At 40.7% G+C, this 21,444-nt stretch overlaps 1 protein-coding gene across 3 annotated transcripts in view; it reads right to left on the reverse strand.

Annotated features, from left to right (window-relative positions):
* The window catches only part of GRM1 (glutamate metabotropic receptor 1), a 178,678-nt gene that overhangs the window by 13,724 nt on the left and 143,510 nt on the right, over positions 1 to 21,444 (reverse strand). For all 3 annotated transcript variants that reach the window (XM_018916962.3, XM_050973013.1, XM_050973012.1), the window contains exons 6-7: positions 20,042 to 20,168; positions 13,750 to 14,680 (exon numbers count right to left, since the gene is read on the reverse strand). In XM_018916962.3, coding sequence (XP_018772507.1) covers positions 13,750 to 14,680; positions 20,042 to 20,168 — 1,058 coding nt within the window. The remainder of the gene's footprint in view (positions 1 to 13,749; positions 14,681 to 20,041; positions 20,169 to 21,444) is intronic.

The raw sequence follows: 21,444 nt of genomic DNA on the forward strand, positions 1-21,444 counted from the left end.
AATGATGACAATGTATCCCTGCTTATTTCTCCTAGCCTTGCAGGCAGTAACAGCACTTCACACACATTTCTCTGGTTATAAAACATTAGATACTCTGCCCATCTTTACAACATGAGGATTAATGAGTCATTTTGGGGGCAATCTTCTCAAGGGTAATTCCTGCTGAGTAGTTATTTGTATCCTGAGCCCAGAGGCAGGATGGATCTTCTGTGCATTTGAACAAGGAGCTGGCATACCATCATGAAAGTGTCTGAGTTGCTTTATAAGGAACCCCTGGGTGCAATAACAGGGAGTCTGGCAGAGGAAGCAGGGTGGCAGTGCAGAGGGTTCCTGAAAGAAGTGGCTTAATTGCTTTACTTTATGTTCTTTGAAGCAGAAAAATGCTTCTGGCTAGTCATTCAGAACAGGGTAGGTAACAAGCCTGTTGAAATCTGCAGGGAGGAATATAAAGCATCAGAGTTTGCAACCATTTTTCCTCTTAAGTGTAAATGAATCATCCCACGAGGCAAAGAGCTGTGTCAGGATTATAGGAAGTGTAAATTCCTATCTGCAGTGTTTTATATCTGTACAGCTGTGAAACTAGAAACATTCACCTTCTGCTCTGGAATTATTCTCTCTGCTCAATCAGACTCTCGAAAGAGATTGAATCTATCGGGTGCCCAAGAAAACCAAGATGAAGTACCGTGCTACTTATCATTTGAAGTCATAGTCAGAGATCTCCCTCCCTAGATGTACTCCAAGCTGTAAGAAATCTTTCTCATTCCCCACATGAAAAATACAGAATAGCATATCACCAGAATTTGTGCAATCTCATTTGAAACAACTGACCATCAACAGCATCAGGAAGAAAGTAAAGTGGAGAGGATATTCAAAGGAAGTTAAGTGATAACCCTGAATGAGCTCCTCATTTTTAATATATAACCCCTAGCTTTAGTACAGGAAAGTAGAAGCCTTGTACCCTGAACTCTTGGCACACAGTCTCACATTCAAGAGCAGTTCCTGCTCCAACACTCAGACTGGCTGCCCTCTGCACTCCCAAGGAATATCTCAGCAACACCAGAAACTTTCTGGCCTGCATTTCACCTCCTCAGTGTTTCAGCAGTCTGCAAAGTGACTGGGAAGGTAAGCAAACCTCATGTGAAGAACCAGACCACTAAAATGTTCAACTAAGCTCTCATCCCAGAGCCTCATGCCTCTCCCGTTCTAGCATCTTCCTAGTAAGAAGCATGTTCCTCTTCAGATGTTTGTGTCTTTGAAAGGTCAGTTTTTATGTACAGTTGCCATGGCTGGATCAAATGATATTTACAAAAAAAGATGCAGGGCTATGTCCTTTTCCTGTAGGATGAGAAGCTGAATTTTCAATGCCTTTTGTACGAGCTAGGACCTGATAAAAGATTTTTAAGATTATTAAGCCAATAGATGAAGTTGGGAAAATGGACAGATTCTTAGTACAATTTAGTTTTTTTAACACAAGTCCTGAATTCCAGTCTAAGTGATGTCTGGAAATAATTGCTCTGGGTTTTAAATTAATTATGCTAATCAATGGCACAGCGACAAGTTTTGGAGAGAAATGAGGAGCTGTGGTGCAAAGAGCAGTACAAGTCTATAGGGTTATTCACCCTCACCCAGCAGAGTGAGGCATATGGGTAATTATCACTCACAGAGGACTGAGAAGCAGGAGGGATTTCATGGCACATGCTTTTTGTTGAGGTGTGAGCATCTGTTGAAAAGGACAGAAGGGTCAAGGTCAGCAAGGAGAACACAATTCCAGAAGGATGCCCAGAAAGACCTAGCACTGAGCTGGATAGTGAAGATGGAGCAAAGGCTGTGTGTACTTCAGGTCACCCCAGGGCAGCAGGAGTCAGCTGTGTGCTGGGGGGGTGCTCTAGCCCTCCCCAGTTGCTCCCTTCTGCTGCTCCTCCTTCTCCTCTGTGTCAGCGCAACCCTTGGTGCAATTATTCAATCATCCTGCAGGGAATGGCAGAGACAACTAATCTGGGTCACAATCATGCCAGAAAAAGAAAAGAGAAAACAACCCTTCTTATTTCCCAATTTGAGTTCACAGCATGGCTGTCTAGATTCTTGTCCCTGCACTGGCAAAGTGATAGCATGGGATAAAGGAAGGCTTTGAGTGTCAGTTCTGGCTTAGGGCAGCTTAAAGCATTTGTGGATTTACATGCTATGATAGCCCAAAGTAGCTGCAGGAAAATCTCTTGGTTGTCTGGGATGGTGTCAGGAGAGATTTTTGAGATAACTTATGTAACACTAAGGATTAAGAAATGTATACAGCCTTGTGTTTCAGAGGATATGGGAAAGCAAAGCAAGAGGGACTGCTCCCAGACTGGGGAGCACAGAGATGCCTGGAGCCATGCTTTGTGCTCCAGCAGAGCCTGTAGTGCCCAGGCACACGAGCTGTGACTGCCCACCCACGCAATTCCCGCTGAGCCCACGCAGGAAGCTGCCAGCTGGGCATGGGAGCCCGCAGCTCACAGGGGCTGGTGCCACCCACACCCTCATCTGCTCGCGGGGCACCTCCTGCGAGCACCTGTGCTGTCAGGTGTAGCTCCCTGCCAGTCCCTGTCAGTCTGCTGCAGGTAGATAATCCCTCTGTAGGGGTTACCACAGGCTCTGGGATTTGCTTTCTTTGGTTTGATTGGTTTTGTCCTGGGTGTGTTGGCTATGTGGTTAGTCACCTTGTCTGGGGGGCCTTGAGATGCAAAAATATGGGAAATGTGAAATGAGTCCCAATTTCCAGACAATTCTCTCTCTGAGGATGCAGGGCTTGCAAGCCAGCCAAAACAGGCTTAATGGAACCATTTGAAAATTTGGGTTGTGCCAGGAAAATAAATGGCCAGAAGATAACATTAAAAAAAAAAAAAAAAAAAAACAAAAAACCATTCAGGTAGAGGGGAAGGCTAACAAGAACTCTAAGTAAAAAAGTGTGAAGATTCCTGGCTTTAATACACCAAAGATGAAGAAAGATCAATGGTGTTGGGTAAAGAGGAGGAAGATCTACTAACTAGAAGGTGCCTTGTAGATGGTTATTTAAACTGAATCTCTGTTTCTCTGGGGCTGATCAGACTGAAATTGCAAACACCAGCAAACAATTTACTAGCAAGGAGTTGCTATAATCAGATCAAGGGGCACTTGCTTTGATAGAGTTTATGATCAGCTTTGACATCTCTGGCTGTGCTGCTGCAGCACAGCTATACTAAACTAATAATTTGCTGCTGAAGGGGACAACTCTCACCCTGTTCCCCAAACCATGGGCACCAGGGACAGTTTCTCTGGTGCTGACATTAGTATCTATCTGACCTTGAAATCTGGCTCAAGGAATTCAGCCGTCAGTAATTAATTTTCTTTTCTTTTTTGCTCTTTGAAAGGATAGTTTTATAGGGTGGAAGAAAGTCACATCTTGCACGCCACAAAAGAACCATAGAGAGCAGAGAAGGGGAAACAGCTTAAGAAGAGATAAAGTGAAGCAGCGAGCTAGAAATGGTAAATTATCTATAATGAACTAACAAGAAACCTGGGTTTAGTTGTCAAGTGGGCTTGAGAGTGACAAATTGTGTGATTGCTTTCAGCCTGCACAATTGTTTGCTGTTTACAGTGGTAATGACTTTTAACCTATGCTTGTCAGGTGTGGGAGGCTGAATGCCAGAGCACATATATGCTCTGAAGAATTAGTTGACTTGTTATTTCAAAATTAAATAGTCTCTTAACAACTTTACTGTGGAGGCAGATGTTATATTGATACAATATACTTTCAACCCACACTGAAAGTGGTTTCTTAGAGTCCTTTGGCACAGGAGAGAACCTAGCTTCTCATGCTGGCCATGTTTATTAGTGACTCTTAGACAGTGTATGTCTTCTGTGTGCTGGAGTCTGTTCTACAGATATATCTTGGTCTGAAAACCCTGGAAGAGATCTGGCAATGAAGAATTTGCCCATTTAGAGTCCTTGAGACACCGAGGTAAGAACACAGAGAACAGAGGGGAATGTGGTCAGATTGCTGCTCTGGGTGTGAATAGTTTTCAATGTGCTTGGGACAGAGGAAAAACAAAATCAGAAGACAAGTAAAAAAAAAGCATCACTCCATACTAGATTAAAAAAAAAAGTAAAGCAGAAAGCCAAGAAAGAGATATTTAAATTTGTCTTCCCTTTACAAACACTTAAAACCCCAAGAACAAAAATATAAGAAAGCAAGTTGCCCAATACACTCGTCTGAGGGACAGACATTTAGCAAAGACTACATCTTGATTTTGGACTGAGTAGTGCAACAGAAGTCAGCCTATGGTTTGCCATATCCATCATATCCATATATGGGTATTTGTAAATGAACATGTCTGAATCTGCAGATTTTATTTCTGAGGGTGTAGAACCATACCCACCTACATTCCCTTAACAGAGACAGACCACATTCTCTCCCTGGGGATAGGATTCATTTGTGAACTACAGAGTCTGGCTAAAAATCAGATGCTTTGTTGCCGTGTGATCATAACGTCTGCAGTTTGTCTTGTGGTGTTTTGCTTTGTGAAACATCCCTGAATAAAGGGGAGAGCTCATCACAAGAAAGGATAAACTTGGTGGACAAGCCAGAATGCAAAATGCCTTTCACATCAGTGAAAGAGAAGACATGCAAATGTTGTCCCCTTCTTGGACTCCTATGTGCCTCTTATGTGTCCCTAAGCAAGGAAAAGGATTAAATAAATAAACAGCAGTTCTGCATTTTGCATTAGTAACTTTGCACTGAATTGCTGGGATGAATCAAAAGTATTTTTCAGATGTTTTAATTTGAGGGGAAAAAAACAAACTCCAGTATTAACTGTATATAGGTGTGTATAATACTTCTGCTGTTTTATAGTCTTATTCTTATTTATAAAGCATATCAGCATGCATGATACCCTTCAGTACCCAAATTTTTTCACCCCTAAACTAGCTCAAAGATGTATCATATCACAAGGTAGCTCAGAGACCCCTGCAGAATAAATGCTTGCAGAATACCCTGCATGCTAATTCTAGCAAGTATTTTTGCATGAATTATCACATGTTAGTGCAATGCCACAGCTCTCTTAGTTTCTGCTGAGGTGAGGTGAGCAACAGTGGCATAGGTTGAAACATCACAATTTGAGAATAGAAAGGAGGTAAATTGCATGACTTAAAAATTGTTAAAATGATCTTTAGAAGACTTTTATGCTCTTCATTCCATTTCCATTTTATATTTCAGAACAACCCTCACACACAATATGGGTGTGAGGATTGGTTTTTTTCCCTAAGGGTGTGCTTATGAGAGTTGGAATCTGATTTCCTTATGAAATACAAAGAACTATCCAGGGGTTTAAGTGCTTAACTAGATGTAACCTTTAACACCTATTTATGCATCTGACACTCTTGAAAGGCAAAGTTTTCATCCTTATTTCTCTCACAGAGGCAATTGTAACCAAAACAATGTGTGAGTGTGGTGCTAAGCAGATAAGCAACACTTGCTTATCCCTGCATGGGAACACAATTGTTTGTATCACTCACTAATGAGCTGATGCACTTTTGCAGCATCCTAACTGGATATGAATAATGTATACAAGTACCAAAATACAAGGAAATGTAATAAGTGATCCAGTCAAGCAAGAAATTAAATTACAAGTGGTGTCCTTATTCCTGTAGTTTATGCTAAGAAAGATACTAGCTTTCCCCAGGATTTCTGTAGTGCTGCCTTTGCTTCCCCTCAGTCAGGAAGCAGAGATTATGGCACATAGCTACAAAGCTCCTCTCTGATGTGACTCTGTATCTTTCTGTCATTGTGCTTAAGTATTGAGATTCATTAAACAAAGCTGCCTGGTGCTACAGCAGTGCCCCCAAGCAGAAAAACATTTTGTGATTCAGCATCTTGAGAGCTGCAAAACAAGAGGAGGAGTAGTAAAGAGAAGTTCTCCAGCAGTCTTTTGGCAAGAACCAGGCTGGACTCAGAGACTGTGCCTTAGATATATGTCCTGTCAAAATCTCCTGGGGGAAGAAAGTTGGGCCCGTCCCTGTAAAGACTGTGGTAAAACTGCCATAGACTGGGAACTTCTGAAAAAAGGAGGAAATTGCATAGAACCTTACAACAGCAGCCCTCACATTTAAAGGACCGTGCACACAAAATGTGACTCTGACTGGTGATAAAGAAGCAGAAGTCTGGATGGGAGCTCAGGGTGCAGGCAATGTATCCTATAAACTTATTCAGTATAACCTGGGATTTGTCTGAGGGGGGCTTATCCCCACTGTTCTTACTGGGAAGCCACTGCAGAACTTCATAGCTTTTCCAAGTTGTTTCTCCCAAAGGTAGTCTCAGACAGCCTCTGTTTGGCTGTGGGAGCAAGGCCAGAGGACTGAGATTAAATTGCCAGGCCTTTTGGTTTTGCAAACATCCCAATCATAGCACGTATTTTTGTCCACTTCTCATCTTGTTTTAGGAATGGCATGTGATCAGCTATGCATGAGCTGGGACTTCCTTTAGCTGGTATAATTTGCAAGGGAAACTTATGGTGCTTTATGCAGCTATGCCTTTTATTTCTCATTAGAAGGATTAAAAAACCCTTCTAACTATCACCAGACTGGTTATTTTGCACATATACAGACAGATAGACAATTGGTATAAAATTTGATATATCCATATGCCATTCCTGGTTTTTAAATAAATATGGGTTTTAGTAGTTATTTAAATGAGAAAGAATGTAAGTTTGGAAGTGATATCTGAGAGTCTTTTATCCCTTATTCTGTATTTTCTTTTTGTTCTATGGGCCAGAACTACAATATATGTGTATCATAATCCAATGCAAATTCAAGGCTATGGAAGACAATATTAGATACAATTACATAGATCAAATTTAACAGAGAAAACCTGCAGCAGGACTGGAAGAGATTGTTATTGGAATGTTAAGTTTCAAACTCCCCCATTATTTTTTGTTTCTTCCCAGTTCTTTAACTTTGGCTCTAAGAGTCTTTTTAGAACCATGTAACTGTCCTCTGGGAGTTTTAAATATTCACTTAAATCAATATACTGACAAGGACAGAACAGCTTGACTGGGTTTGTTGTATTTTCTTACATGAAATTCACATCACATCCACAAGAGAACTGGGTAAGAGCTGTTACATGTTACAGTGCTATGTGTCTGCAAAATCTTTCGTGGTTTAAGACCAATAAACAGCCCAGCAAAGACAGAAAACATACCAGCTGCTGAGAGAGAGATGTTTGGCACTAAAACCTTCAGCTATCTTTTGTGAGCATGCAAGAGGCTTTCCCAAAAAGGCACTGCAACCTCAGAAGGGGGTGGAGGACTACACTGAATATAGAAGCTGGGTAATTGTTAGGGTGGGCTGAAATAGGAAGATGAATCAAGCCAGGCCAGGGTGCCACCTGCCTTTCCTGTGACAGCTGTGTCACCAGGAGCCATTCTGGAGCTGCCACAACTGCAGCAAGCTGTGAAGGAAGCATCCTCCTCCATGATATGCCCTGAGTGTGATGCAAGGGTGAACCAAATGTCCAGTAGTTTTGGAGCCCCATGCCCTGGTGGGGAGGTGGGAGCCTCAAAGCCATGGACCAGCACAGCCCTATGGTGCCCCATGGTGCTACTGTCCAACAGAGTCAGCCCCAAAAACAGGGTGTGGGTGTCAGCATTTTATTGGAGTTAATGGAGAGATCAGATATATATAGCAGCAAGTTGTTTAAATAAACAATATTATCTCTCCTGTACAATTTTGCCTTTTTTTTTTTTTTTTCATTTCAATGTCTGTATAATTTCCCACTGGCAGAAGCTCACATCCTTTCTGCTGTTCCAAAATTCTCTTTCATAATATGCCATTTCCCTCTGGGGTAAGCTTCAGTAGGATGGCTATGCAGGCAAAGCAGGCTTAAGGGTCTTCTTGAAAATCCCTTGGAATGTGGTATTTTCCAAGGTCTGTAATGGTAAAAATGAGGGTCTGTCTTATTGTGTCTGCAATACTAATGCAGGACACAAGAAGTTTACCCACTGCATCAGGTTTCTAGGTAGCAAAGCAAGGTAGTCTAGCATTTCCTATTAGATTCAGCAATTGTCTCTATACTGGTTTGGCACTGTTGTAGGAAGGTAAAACTACACGAGATGCCAATTTTGTAAGAAGCATTTAAAGATAATTCTTATGTGCTGCAGGCTAGATGACATCCTTCAGGACCAAAGAAAATACTCACATTGGGCTTGTGTCCTGAGGCACGGGATTTAATATACCTCTTTTACAAGAGAAGGTACAGTGGCAATCAACTTATATTCATCCTGTTTGCACTTTCCATTAAACCTACTCAGAAGTTTTGATTCATTTTAGCCAGATCGAGGGAAAAACTCCCCCTGTGGCTGTTGCCAGGTTGAGATAGATTAGTTTGTTTCCATTTTACCTACTTCAGCCTGCAGAGATCAGCACAAAAGGCACTGTTTTACTTACATCAAAAGTGCTTTCATGTATTCTGTTCACACTTTTCTCTCCCTCCTTGCCTCTGTAACCCCTGCTTAAAGACAGAATATTGACTGTGCAGAATAATAACATAATAGTGAGAAGATGGAGTACTTCTATTTCTGTGACAGGGCTGTTAGGTTGGATTATGGGACAGGCTGTAAAATATCTACATTTGAGCATGCTGAACATTTACTCTCTGTGCCTGGGAGCTCTAAGCCTTGCCATGCTTTGTTGTGCACTTGCCTCCTCCCACCACCATGAAAACCAGTGAAACAAAATCTTCTGGACATACCTGTGCTAAGATTCCCCTCACCATGGGTCTGTGGGAGGCTTTGAAAATGAAGGAAGTGAAGAGCCCAAAAGCCTTTGTGGACTGTGAATGGCCAAGGGAAATGAGCCCAGAAAAGCACGGCTTGTCAGTACATCCTGCTCAAGATGAAATGGCAACTCAGCAAGTCAGTTTGAAGAGAAACATCAACTTCAGAATACCTGGAGATAATTTTCTAACTGGCAAGACAAAAAAGCAGGTGGTTCCCTCAGCCATGTGTTACTAGAGGTTACTGAGAACCCAGATTCTCAGTTAAAAAACTGTATGTAGGGAGCCAGCACACAGGGAGAAAGGACAAAGGGAAGCAGAAAGAAGTTACTAGAGGATGTTGGGTTGTCTGCAAATTTTTATTGGAATAAAATAAATCACATTTGAGAGATCCATGGCCCAGGTGACTGCCCAGACACTGGTCAGACTGGATGCCTGTGACATCAGTCTAGAGGCATGGACTGCTGAAATGTATGAAAAAGATAAATTACATGTTTGGAAGTACTTTAAGTCAGCTATTCTTTTCTAAAGGCAGACAGGTGGATGAAAAATAATTTAATGTAAATTTACTAAAATTACAAGGGGAAAGCAGGTAGCCTATGCATTAATATGGAGTCCTGGCCATTCAGTAAATCTTGCTAGTTGGCTTCCTTTTTGCTACATATTGACAACTAAATCCTTACTTACTCTGATTTAAAATGCCCCAAAATGGTGTCCAGACCTGGGGTCTCAACCATAAATTCAAAATAGTTTATATGTGAAGACTGAGGGAGAAGATCACTGCCAGACCTGGAACTTTTTACCCAAAGACACAAAATGAACTTTCTCTCTGTGGCAACTCCTGCAACACTCCTGGAGAAGGCATCTCCTGAGCCCTCATCAGAATCAGCACCTGAAGTGTCACTGTTGGGTTTTTTTCTCCATGTAGTATAGAAGAGAGCATTGCTTCCTCAGGCATGGGATCGTTCAGGCACTGTAAAAGTGCCTTTCTCTTCAACCTCATTGACCCTCATAGACCAAAATAACTTTTAAAACCAAGAAGAAGGATAAAGATCACAGCATGATCCATACACAAATGTTTCCGTCTCACATCTGGAAAAAATAAAAAATAGATACAAAAGGCTCTCCTAACAAATGCTGCTATGCCATCATCCTATAACAGCCAGGATCTTGTAATGCCTTCAAGCAGCAAATGAACAATAAATATCCCCACAAAGCTTCAACACAAGCAGCAGATATCCCCCTCTCTTCATCTCTCCTGATGGAGCTGCTCCATTTTTTATACATATTTAAGTATTCATTTGACAAGAGGGAAAGAATGACAGTTGCTTGGTACTGAAGATACTCACGAGGGATCAGTCAGACCCAGATTCAAGCTCTCTCACAGAATTATACTGAGTATTTCCCAGGGGTCTGCACTACTATATTTTTATCTCTGTTCCAAAATACTGCTGGACAAGAACATACAGAAAGGAGACTTGCCCTGGACAGTGCACAATCCAGTTATAGATCATCTACCTGGGAAATGAAGGAGATGCTCTTAGCCTAAGTGAGCACTTTAACAATTGGGGCAAGATTCCCTCATGATTTCCCAATGTCTTCCTCTATCAATGGGAAAAAAATGTCCCCGTGGCCCAGGGTAAATACTTACCAGCAAAGCCCAATTCTATGAAACGTTTTGAAAGGCGAGAATTTTCTGATGGAAAACATACATATTCCACTGGAAAATTCCCAACAAGCTCTATGTAAAACAATGCTGGTTGTAATTACTCCTAGTTTAACTCAGTCAAAGTAAGAGAGAGCTCAAATCATCAAGACTGCATGTACCATCTTGAGAGAGCAACAGATCAGTCAAGGCAGTGTGCTTTATTATTTATGTGAAGACCAGTGTTACTAAGAAATTTGTTTTCACTGAAGCTCTGCTGGCAATGCAGCTGGGAGAGACGTTTTTCAAGATGACTTTTCCGACCACTATGTTGGCACCAGAGGCAGCTGAAGGTTTTGAATGGATTAATTGATCTTGCGTTAGTAGATTTCCATGGTTAATTCTTTTGCTCTACTTTAGGAAGTAGAAAGGAAGAGTGTCTCAGCTTGCTCTAGTCCCCAAGCTATACCAGTTAAACAGAACAACATTGCATGAAAATGCTTTATGAAGGCTTATATAAGTTTTATCTGTCCTTGTAAATGTAAAAGAGTTTCCATTTTTAAAACTAATTAAATTTAACCCTGTATCTTTGCACCAATTGTATTTAGATGGATGCCACTTTTCTGTTTAGGAATTGGAATTCAATAGATTAGGCAGAGAAGGGATTTGATACAGACAGGAAAAGAGATGAAAATTGAAAAACAGAAAAAGAAAAGCAAACTAGGAAGAGGGAGAAGGCATAACAAGAAGATAGATTAATACATCTAGGACAGAAATCTTTTGAGTGCAGAACTGTTGGCCTCTTATAGACAGAAAAATGTGGCCACAGGGAGAGACTATTGAAGAATCTAAAAACAGAGCAAAATACTTACAGGGATTAGAATTACTGAAAACATCACAAATAAATGCCAGATTTTGGTTTGTTTTGACAAACAAACCAAATCAAATAAAAAAGAAACCCACCCAAAACCAAAAAAAACCATCCACAAACAAACCAAACCAAAACAAAACCAAACCACAAACAAAACCATTGAAAATCAGTCTGGAGATCATTCTTGTGGGAACTGAGCATGTACCAGTAGCTTTATGTCCTGTTTCAGGTAGGACCTGATTACACATTTGAGTTATCTAGGTGCTTCCAAGGCTGCAGCAAATTCTACTTTTTCCTTCTTGATTTCCACAGTGACTCACTTTGCTATTTGTGTCATCACAATGTCCTCAGAAACTTTGCAATGGACTCAGCTAGGAGCTAAAAAATCCCTCCAAAGCCCTGAAAATACTTTTTGTTTTGCCTTGTGACTTTATGTCCAAAGCTTTGTGTTTGTCTATTAAACTTTCAGTTCTTCATGCCCATGAACAAAGCTGTCCTTTTCTATCAGCAATCCCAGGGTGCCTCTGCACTTAGGCTGGTTTGGGTGAAGAACATGCAGTAACTGCACAAGACGTTTAGGTCAGAGGTAGGAATTTGGCTGTATAAGACACATGGATGCTTAACCTGAAGGAAAAAAGGCATATTAGCTAGGTATTGAGCTTTTAGTTTAGAACAGCAACTTAAAACTCTATAGAGCTTTTTTGCTTTGTAACACTCACACAGGTTTAACATAGAGGTCGAGAAAATCTTATTAAAATGATGTAACAAATTGCTAAAAAACTCAGGTAAGCCCTGTTGAGTTTTAAGTAACGATGAGGGAGAAGCTTAACTTTTGCAGGATATAATATTCTCTCATATTAAGAACTGTACTCTAAGATCACATTGGGATCTTTTAAATTATTTTTTATTAAATAAAGGTAGAAGAAGAATAAGCAGAACAGGGAGTTAGTTATTAAGTTTGTCATGACCTAAAATATTCAAAATTCCTCTTTTTTTGACAGGCTTAAAGAAACCAACACTGATAGCTAAAAACCACACTGCAGGGACACCACACTAGTTTCTTACAGATGTCTGAGTCCCCAGATAACTACCATAGAGTCAGAGGAAGGTGGATCAGGCTCTATCTTTCTATTTGCATGGAATTCATGTTCTTGGGATACAGAGAGTTTTGGCCACCTCCCTGAAGGTGGTGGCTGTTAGGGCTGCTCCCTGTTCTCTCTCTGGCTAGCTCAGGAGCCAGCAGCCTTGCCTTGACTGTGGCACACTGAGCTGTGTATTTGGGTCACTTACGTCTCCATTCCCTTCCCTTCTGACCCCCTGTCTAGCAAAAAAAAAAAAACCAAAAAAAAACCAAAAAAAAAAAAAAAAAAAAAAAAAACCACGTACTGATGTAGCACAAAATGGTTCTTATGAAAACTGAATCAAAACCATTCTGAGTGACTCAGAGAAAACTACAGATCCCAAAAAACTGGAAAGTAACTGAATTTTCATTCTATTGGGAAGCTCAGAAATGCAGGTTTCATTGGTGCTTTTTTATTTTTATTTTCTTTAATTGAGACAAAAATCATCTAAACTCATATGTAGCCCTATTATGCTTCTTTAAAGAATAAAAACCAATAAGATAATAAAGAATGCAAATTTTCAGACAGCAAATTTTTTTAAAGAATGCAAATTTTCTCTCACAGGGAGATGCTGTTTGAAGTAACAGTTCTCTCTACCACTCTGCTGCATCTGGGTTGCTTTTAATTATTAGCAAGGAAAATAACGAGTTCCACAGATGTGAATGCAAGTTCATTTCCACCATCAGCTGACTTCTGCAACTTTCTCACCAAGGCTGAGTTTGAGAACATGGAGAGATTTACACATATGATGAGTAAGAGTATTGCTCATAATACTGAGCATTAAATAGAGCCCAGGGATAGCGTGGAGGGTGCTTTTGAATCACAGTCATGAGGACTGTCACAATACACTACCTTAAAAACTTATGTTCAGTCCTCAGCTTTCACACACATTCCAGTGGCCTCCGGCAAGTACACGTGATTTACAATCATTTAGAGAGAGATTTCTTTTCTAAAAGGCTACAATGGCATCTCAGTTTGAACATAGTGCAGAGCGACTGCACGTGAGGGTGTGAGTTCCCTGTACACACGCACGTGTGACAGGGAGGTGCGAGAAGCTGCAGTGGAGCTTGGTCACTCTGCAACTGCCTGACTTGCCCCAGTAGCAGAGGGAGCTGTGCACAGGGCTCCTTCAGAGCAGGAGAGAAGATAATGAGCAACACGCCAATATCCATCTGAGGCTTAGAACTAGAGGGTCATTTCCACCTTCTCTGCTACACATGAGATGAAAAACCATTACATACCTTACTATTCAGCAGACTACAGTCAACCAAGAGAGGATGGCAAAGAGAGGGACATATACAGATAGATGTGTACCTGCAGTCAATCCACTTACTTTGGATTTCCAGCCCCCGGCTTCTTTCTCCGGAATATGTTGAGGAAAGTGTTGGACTTGCAAGGTGCCTTGCCATCCCCGACATGCATACGCACCACATCTGAGGTGGTGAAGGCACTGCGGACGTTCCTCTCGGGCTTGGCTATAATGATGTACATCTTAGGAGTGAACATGCACCCCAGAGCCACTGTCACGCTCAGGCTCACTGCGAAGCAGGTGGTGATGATCTTGTAGTTGCTCCCGAAATAGATGGGCACGAAGGCCAGCCAGATGATACAAGTGGTGTACATGGTGAAGGCAATGTACTTGGCCTCGTTGAAATTGGCGGGCACATTGCGAGTCTTGAAGGCGTAGTACGTGCAGCTCATGATGAGGAGTCCGTTGTAGCCCACAGGAGCCACGACGCCCAGGTTGCTGGTGTTGCAGATAAGGTAAACTTCCTTAATGCTGGGGTAGGAGAGGATGGGCATGGGGGGCTCCAGGATGATCAGCGTGATCACCAGTGTCAGCTGCACGCTGATCAGGATGGAGGCGATGACCACCTGGGCCCAGGCGCTCATGAAGCGGGGCTTGCGGGTGCAGATCTTCTTCTTGCTGCCCGCCAGGATGCGCGCGATGCGGTTGGTTTTGGTCACGAGGGCGGAGTAGCACATGGCGGAGGAGAGGCCCACCAGGAGGCGCTGGAGATAGCAGGAGGTCGTGGTGGGTTTAGCTATAAGGGTGAAAGGGCAGACGTAGCCCAGAAAGATGCCAGCCAGGATAATATAGCAGAGCTCACGGCTGGAGGACTTGACAACAGGGGTGTCTCTGTAGAGCACAAAGATAAGGGTGACAAACATGGTGACCAGGATCCCCAGGCAGGAAAAGACCACAGCCACAATAGACTCTATATTGCTCCACTGGAGATACTTTACAGGGATGGGTTCGCAACCTGCAGTGTACAGAAGAGAAACAGAGTGTTAGAAAGGCAGTGCCTGGAAGAACCTTTTTTGCTGGATCTCAGTATAATCCAAGCATTACCATATGTGACGTGGATTATTAAAACCATTTTACAAAGGAGTGAACTGCATGATGGAAAAGTTTGGATTAAATATTTTCAAAAACCAGCCATCTATTTTGGGTGTCCCAAACATTTTCTCATGATGCTGCAACAGGATATTAGATTTGGAAATATCTGCTTTTAGAGATACCTGATTACAAGCGCAGTGTACCAAAGGCACAGCTGGAAACAGAAATCAAACAAAGACAGTATCATCTCTTCATTTCAGCAGGGCAAGCATTGTTGCAAACAGGTAGGATTTTTACCTCCTCAGATTAATTTATTCATCATTACTGCAGTCACTATAGTTTGATCTACTACAGTTTTTTGAGAGTGATTTTATAAATATTATAAATTAATCAGAGTTCTATGGACAGAAAAATGGTAATAAATCCAAAATTTTAATGGAACTATATCATAGATACTATACCTTCTTAGTACATTCCTGCTTTTGTTCTCTTCACAGTATCTTATTTTGTCAAACCCTCTGCTCATGGTTTGCTCTCTAATAATGTAGTTTCATTCTCTTGGAAAAGTCAAACCCACAGAATATGCATGCCTTCAGATAAAAACTGGAAAGCCTCTCCTTTCTGACTAGTACAGATGTGCAAACATATGTGTCTGTTAAGACAGCACTTAACTGCTCTGTCACACACTCAGTTTAAAGGAGTCTCTGGATATCTTCCTCACTGTGCTGAAGTAATACCAGCAGTAAACACTACAGAGGAAATAAAATCCTTTAATAAGATGTTATGGTTGTGAAGCTGTTGTGGACATATTTCATTATGGCATTTTCTAATTTTTGTTCTTGACTTAATAGTTCCAAAATGCTTTTAACATGTTTTTTTATCCCAAAGGAAGTATTCACATTCTCTACTACTTCTTGTTTCTGTCCTCCTCCAGTTTCCCTTGGACACAACTCAACTTTTCTGCCTTTCACCCACCTCTCTAGTATCTTTCCTCCCAGTCCCTTACCATCCCTGTCTCAGTTCACCCTACAATTCAGGTTTTTAGCCTCTCCACCCAGATGTCTTCATTACAAACTGCTTCTCCAGCTTTTCTGGTCCTGGACTGGCTGCTCATGAACTCTGCCTATCTGAGTTCTTGGACATGGCTGAAAAGAACAGGGAAAGATGGTAATGTCAGCAAGCTTGTGAGAGAGGCATTTTTTTTCTCTCATTTTTGCTGCTAGACCTTAACAGGGGCCCTGATGTTGTGATGGGCAAAAGTTGTGCTCAGTCTCTTGTCCTCAGTGTGGAGTGTATTTGCAGAAACCACCTGATACTTCTACTGTAAAGTAGATACCTGTACTGTAATGTAAAGTCCTTCCTTCCAAATAATTGAGAAGTAAGACAAGGTATGGATGAGGCTTGAACAGTTTTACTGTAACCTCATTTTGAGAAACAGGAGAAAAAGTGTTTTTTGTTTAAATTATAAAAAAAAATTCAGCCCAAGGCAAAGTCCTGACATGGAAAATTTCTGCTTGAACTTTTAATGTCTGTCCATGTCATGTGAACTGAAAGAAGGTCTTATAATTCTGAACACTTTGTCTCCAAGCTGACTTAACTGCAGGTGTTGCTCTTACACATGCCCATAACATGAAAAACATTAGAAATTATGGCCATGGCTACTAGAGGTCTTATTTTAAAAAGAAAATATTATAAAATAAAGAGAAAATTTTATAAAGAAAATTATTTTGCTCAATATGGTCTGTTCAAGACTCAGGAAATCCGTACTTCTAACCAATACTTTTGTGGTGAAATAGGAAGGAAAACCTCTTTATTTGAAGTGTGAACCTTTGGCCATTGGCTTTAGCAGCCCTGACTTGAAGCTGGCTCCTCTATGATTTAATAAAAGACTAAAGATCAGAAGCTCCAGCTCATTGATTAATACAAGTGAAGCTCTTTTCGTACAAGAATCTGGTCAGTGGTTGTTGGAAGGGTTAAATTTCAATATGGACTTTAAGTTAACAACATCAAGACATCCTCACATTATTCCATTTTAAACTATATTTTCTGGGGCTTAACCCAGATCCAACAAGGTAGTTGAGCCTATCGTTCGCTCTAAGCTTATCCCATGTAAGATTTGCTTAGAAATGTTTCATTAAACCAGTGTAATTCCTGTGCACCAGCAAGCCCAAGAACCACATATTGTACAAACTGCAAAAAGTTCCCTAGGCTGCTTATTACCAGCTAACAGTTGTTAGTTGTCAGCTCCTGTGAAGGTGGGTCATTTCCCAGCTAGGAGAAAGTGGGCTCTGGAGCCCCACTGAGACTGGAGGAGGATACTCAGGAAATTGTGCATGCATTTACAAAACAAAACAAAACAGCCCCCTCAACAACTAAACCAAACCTCAAAAAAATCAGAGCAAAAGCTTCACAGTTAAAATTTTCTGCTGTCTGGTAGTTTTCATGTACTATTTTCCCTGCATTTTAACTGTGAATAATTTCCAAGATCAGAAGGCTAATCAGTTCTTTTTATTACTATATTCATAGTGCAAGGACAATAAGAGAATCTATGATGTTTTCTGAGGTCATTAACATTTCTCAGGTAACTGATGGCCTCAAAGCCTTATGATTCTTTTCATAAGACTATAAAACTTCCTTTCCTATCTTGTTTTACTGCTTATTTAAGATGATATATGTAAACTGAGTTTACTAGCTTGAAATTCATCCATCATATATTATATTCTTGTACTAGAAAAGATTTCTCTTAGCACAAGGTCTAAGGTACTGGCTTTAGTGACTATTTCTCTGGTCAGGTTTTCATCATCTATGGTGAGAAATCCTTTGTGTCTGCTGAGTCCATTTCACTGCATTCATATTTAAGTGAAGCAATCTAAAAAATTTGTGTACTTTTAAAAATAAAATTAAAATGTCAGAAAATGATTGCTGAGCCACAGAGACTGATTTCAAATGGAGAAAATGAGCACCTTGAAAAGCATGTCTTATGAAATAGGTTAGTATGTGCTTCACATTTCTTAAAAGGATTAAGGATTTTAGAGCCTCCATCTGTGATGGAAAATGAGTCTAAAACCACATACATGTTTAGCATTTAAGACTTAAGGCAATGACAAAAATAATCTGCACTGTGAGATGTTACTGCCTGTGTCTAGATGCTATGGTGACTGTTATGGTATGAATACAACACATAAAATCAAGCTATAAAAACACATTTGATAGGAGTCCTGGCAAGAAAAGAGAATTCCAAATTAAATCATACCAATGGTGGCTCCCTCAAAGTTCAAGAGGCAGAGCTTAGATAAATCCCCTTCTTCTAAAGATTAGCATGGCATCAGCTTCCTTTCACAGCTTTGCACAGCTTTGTACTTTGTAGTACAGTTCAAGTAAGTCAATTTTAGGGGTTAAAAAAGAAGCTTTTTTCTTCAATAAGACAGGCTGAAGAAGCTGTGCAGGAGCAGACTGCCATTTCAGTGTTCTCTAGGAAATAAGTCGATGGCTATGCTGTCATTTGGCTGATGCTACTGTGATTTTAGAACAGCAGCAGTCGGGTCTCCTTGCTGAGAAGAAACACAAATCAGCAGGTCATCTACTGATTTCATTAAAAGTTAATAGATTGCAACATGCCCTGCAGATTTTTTCCAGCACTGATTCTTTCCGCAACTCTTTTCAGCAGTGCCTGTCATTTTGACATGACCCCTTTTGAGCTACTCTGAGCAGCGGGTAGCTCTGAACCATATTCTTTCAAGTGCATATTGATCTCTCACCAGGTTTTTGTTCTGGCTTCTTTTTAATCAATAGATCCCTTTTTCTTCCCTGAAGAGTAGATACAAGCAATTCTGTGAACGTCCAAGACCAGGAAAACCTGTTTGTTTTGTGTGGATATCTGCTTTAAAATTAGCAGATGCTGGTGTCCTAGGAGCAGGAATTAAATATGGGCTTTTCAAATAGTCAGGACATTTATGAAAGATTCTGTGGATTTTTTAATGTCTATTAATACCAGATGTGTTCCTGTGATTTGGGCCCTTACAGAATATATTTTCATTAACTCCTCTCCCTACAACCCACTGACACAAAACCTGAAGGGTCTGAAGATTTCTGTATCCTGACAAATCTCTTTGTCAGTTTAGCTGCAAACCAGAGGAGGGGCAGGGCAGGGTGGTGGGAGTGGGAGGTATGGAATACAGACATTTACACATACATCTGGGACATGATCATAACTTATTTTCCACAGAAAACCAAGACAGACAATGAGTCACATTTCCCAGTCTTTCGTGATTAATACTGTATTTTTACCTGGAGAAGTGGCCAGCTTTCCCTCTCAAAATACATGCTCTGACAGCTCATTTGGCTTCAATTACTAGCTTGAAGTATCTTATAGAAGAAAATAACTGAAGTTTGAGGATTTTGTCTGTGTGCTAAAAGTTGCAGCAATATCTATCTGTCAGCCAGTCGTGGTAAAGGACAACGATTTTTGTTGCCCATTTGATCTTTGGCTAGGTGTTCAGATTGTTTCTGTGACTAGGAATAATGCCCTGCTGAGTGCTGACATCCAAGATTTGCAGAGGTGATGGGGCAGAGGTGCCTCTAATCTTTCATAGTGTTACAAAGCAAACATTAAGGTCAGGGTGATGCTTCTCAATGCATTGTAGCTTTTTTGGGGGTAATGTTTGCTGTGAAGCCCAGAGCAGAAGTGGAGATTGACCTTGATAGGTAAAAAATGAACAGAAGTGTGCCAAAGCATGCAATTCATGCAAGGCATATACTCAAGGGAGACCTAACTCATTCCAGACAGCTTTACTCAGGATTTTGTTAAAATTCCTCTAGCTTGCAGGTCCAGTGAGAACGATCTTTGTACCAAACAAGAGTCCAATAATCAGTTACTGAAGGTCCTGAAATCCCAGAGAAAGTGCTACTAATTGCATGGTAAAGTGGTCAGAAAAGAGTATCAAGTCAATATGACAAGAATGCACTGAACTCTTGCGATAGTCACTGCTAAATTGCAGCAAACACTGCTGAGTTCATTAGCAGTCTTAACAGCTTTATTAATACTTGTGCTAAATGAAGGAAAGGAACAGACAGATTATCACATTTCTTCTTGGCAGAAATTTTGCTGTCTTTATTGTCTCTGCTGTTGCACTAAGCTGAAAGACAGTCATCCTAAACTGCACTGGAATGTGTGTCCAAATATGTACTCTTAATATCTCCACATGCTGCCATCATACTGTCCATCTCACAGCACTCTCCTTGTGCCCTCCAGAAAAAGAATGTGTTTGGAGGGACACATGCCTACCTGTCAGGTCAGCATTTGGCCACCAGCCGAGCTCACAGGCTTTACAGGTGAATTCATCCTGAACAAATTCATTCTCCTTGCAAGCAGTGCAAATCCAGCAGCAGCTCACTTCTCCTTTCCTGATCACCTGCAATACAAAATACATCCTTGGTTCTGCTCCTCTATCAGAAAACAGAGGCACACACCATCACCCCCAGCAAACACATAACACAATACACTGTTTAAAACGTGACAGGATTCCTGTGTATGGCACATTTCAAACATGTAGAAAACACCAATCATGATTTTGTATCGATCCCTGTATTAAAATTTGTGGTTAGGATTTCAAGGATAGCCTCTGGGGACAATTTTATTTTGTTTTGAGGAGAGCTGTTCTGAGTTAAAAGTACAAAACCATTTTTCCTCTGGTACAGAGGCATGGTGAATGTCATACTTTCAATCAAACTTGAGGCTTAATCTGTGAAATGGCAGAGGTCAGGACAAGCAGCTCAGCCCACGCTTAATATCTATTGTAGTAAAAAGAAATAATAAAAGTCAAAGGTTAGGACCAAGAGTAATTCATGCATATAAATGCATGTATATACATGTACACACAAGCACATTCACATAAACATACATTCCAATTTATGTGGAAGTCTCTTTGGGGCTCATTACACAAGTGTAAATAGAAATAAAAATAAGAACAATTTGCAAAACATCCTGCTAAAAGGATCTGTTGGGTTTTAGCAGAAAAAAAAATAAGCAGTGACCAAACTCATGCTTCGGAACAGCTCTTTTAGGGACAAATGTCCCTGAAAACTTTCTTTCTTTGCTGTGAGGACTGCTAAATGTAATGATCCAATGCTGAAAAGTTTATTTCCTTGTCTTGATTCCTAGTTTCATTACCCTGAGGCTGAAAGAAAGATTAAGGATATCTCTGACTCCTAGGGCTCTGACAAAGACTCTGCCCTTGTTTGCCAGGAAGAGGAATCCAGCCTTTTCTTCCAGGTCTTCCTGGATAGATGTATCTTCTTGGTTACATCTATATGCAGAGATAAGTACAGCAGAGAAATGCAAAATGTTTGTTTTATTGAATACTGGCTTTGTGGGCTTTTTTATTTTTTGTTTGTTTAACATTTCCTCCTGCAGTCTGTGGAGAGAGTCCAATAGGCTTCAATGAGAGCTGAAGCTGGCATTTCGTATGCATAGTATTTACATATACACACATATACAAACTGCACAACCTCAAAAACAGAAAAAAGATGTTTTGGAGGGTGGTAAATACCAATAATGTTTCCCCTCCAAGATGCTGGAGTGTGTCACTGTGCCTTTGCCAAATCATCAGTTGCTTATTGCTTAGAGTAGCAATATAGAAATAAAAAGCTGCAAATGTGCTTATTAAGTGAAAATAGAAAAGAAGGTCT

The sequence above is a fragment of the Serinus canaria genome, chromosome 3 (genome assembly GCF_022539315.1).
Source record: "Serinus canaria isolate serCan28SL12 chromosome 3, serCan2020, whole genome shotgun sequence".
In the NCBI taxonomy this organism is placed as follows: domain Eukaryota; kingdom Metazoa; phylum Chordata; class Aves; order Passeriformes; family Fringillidae; genus Serinus; species Serinus canaria.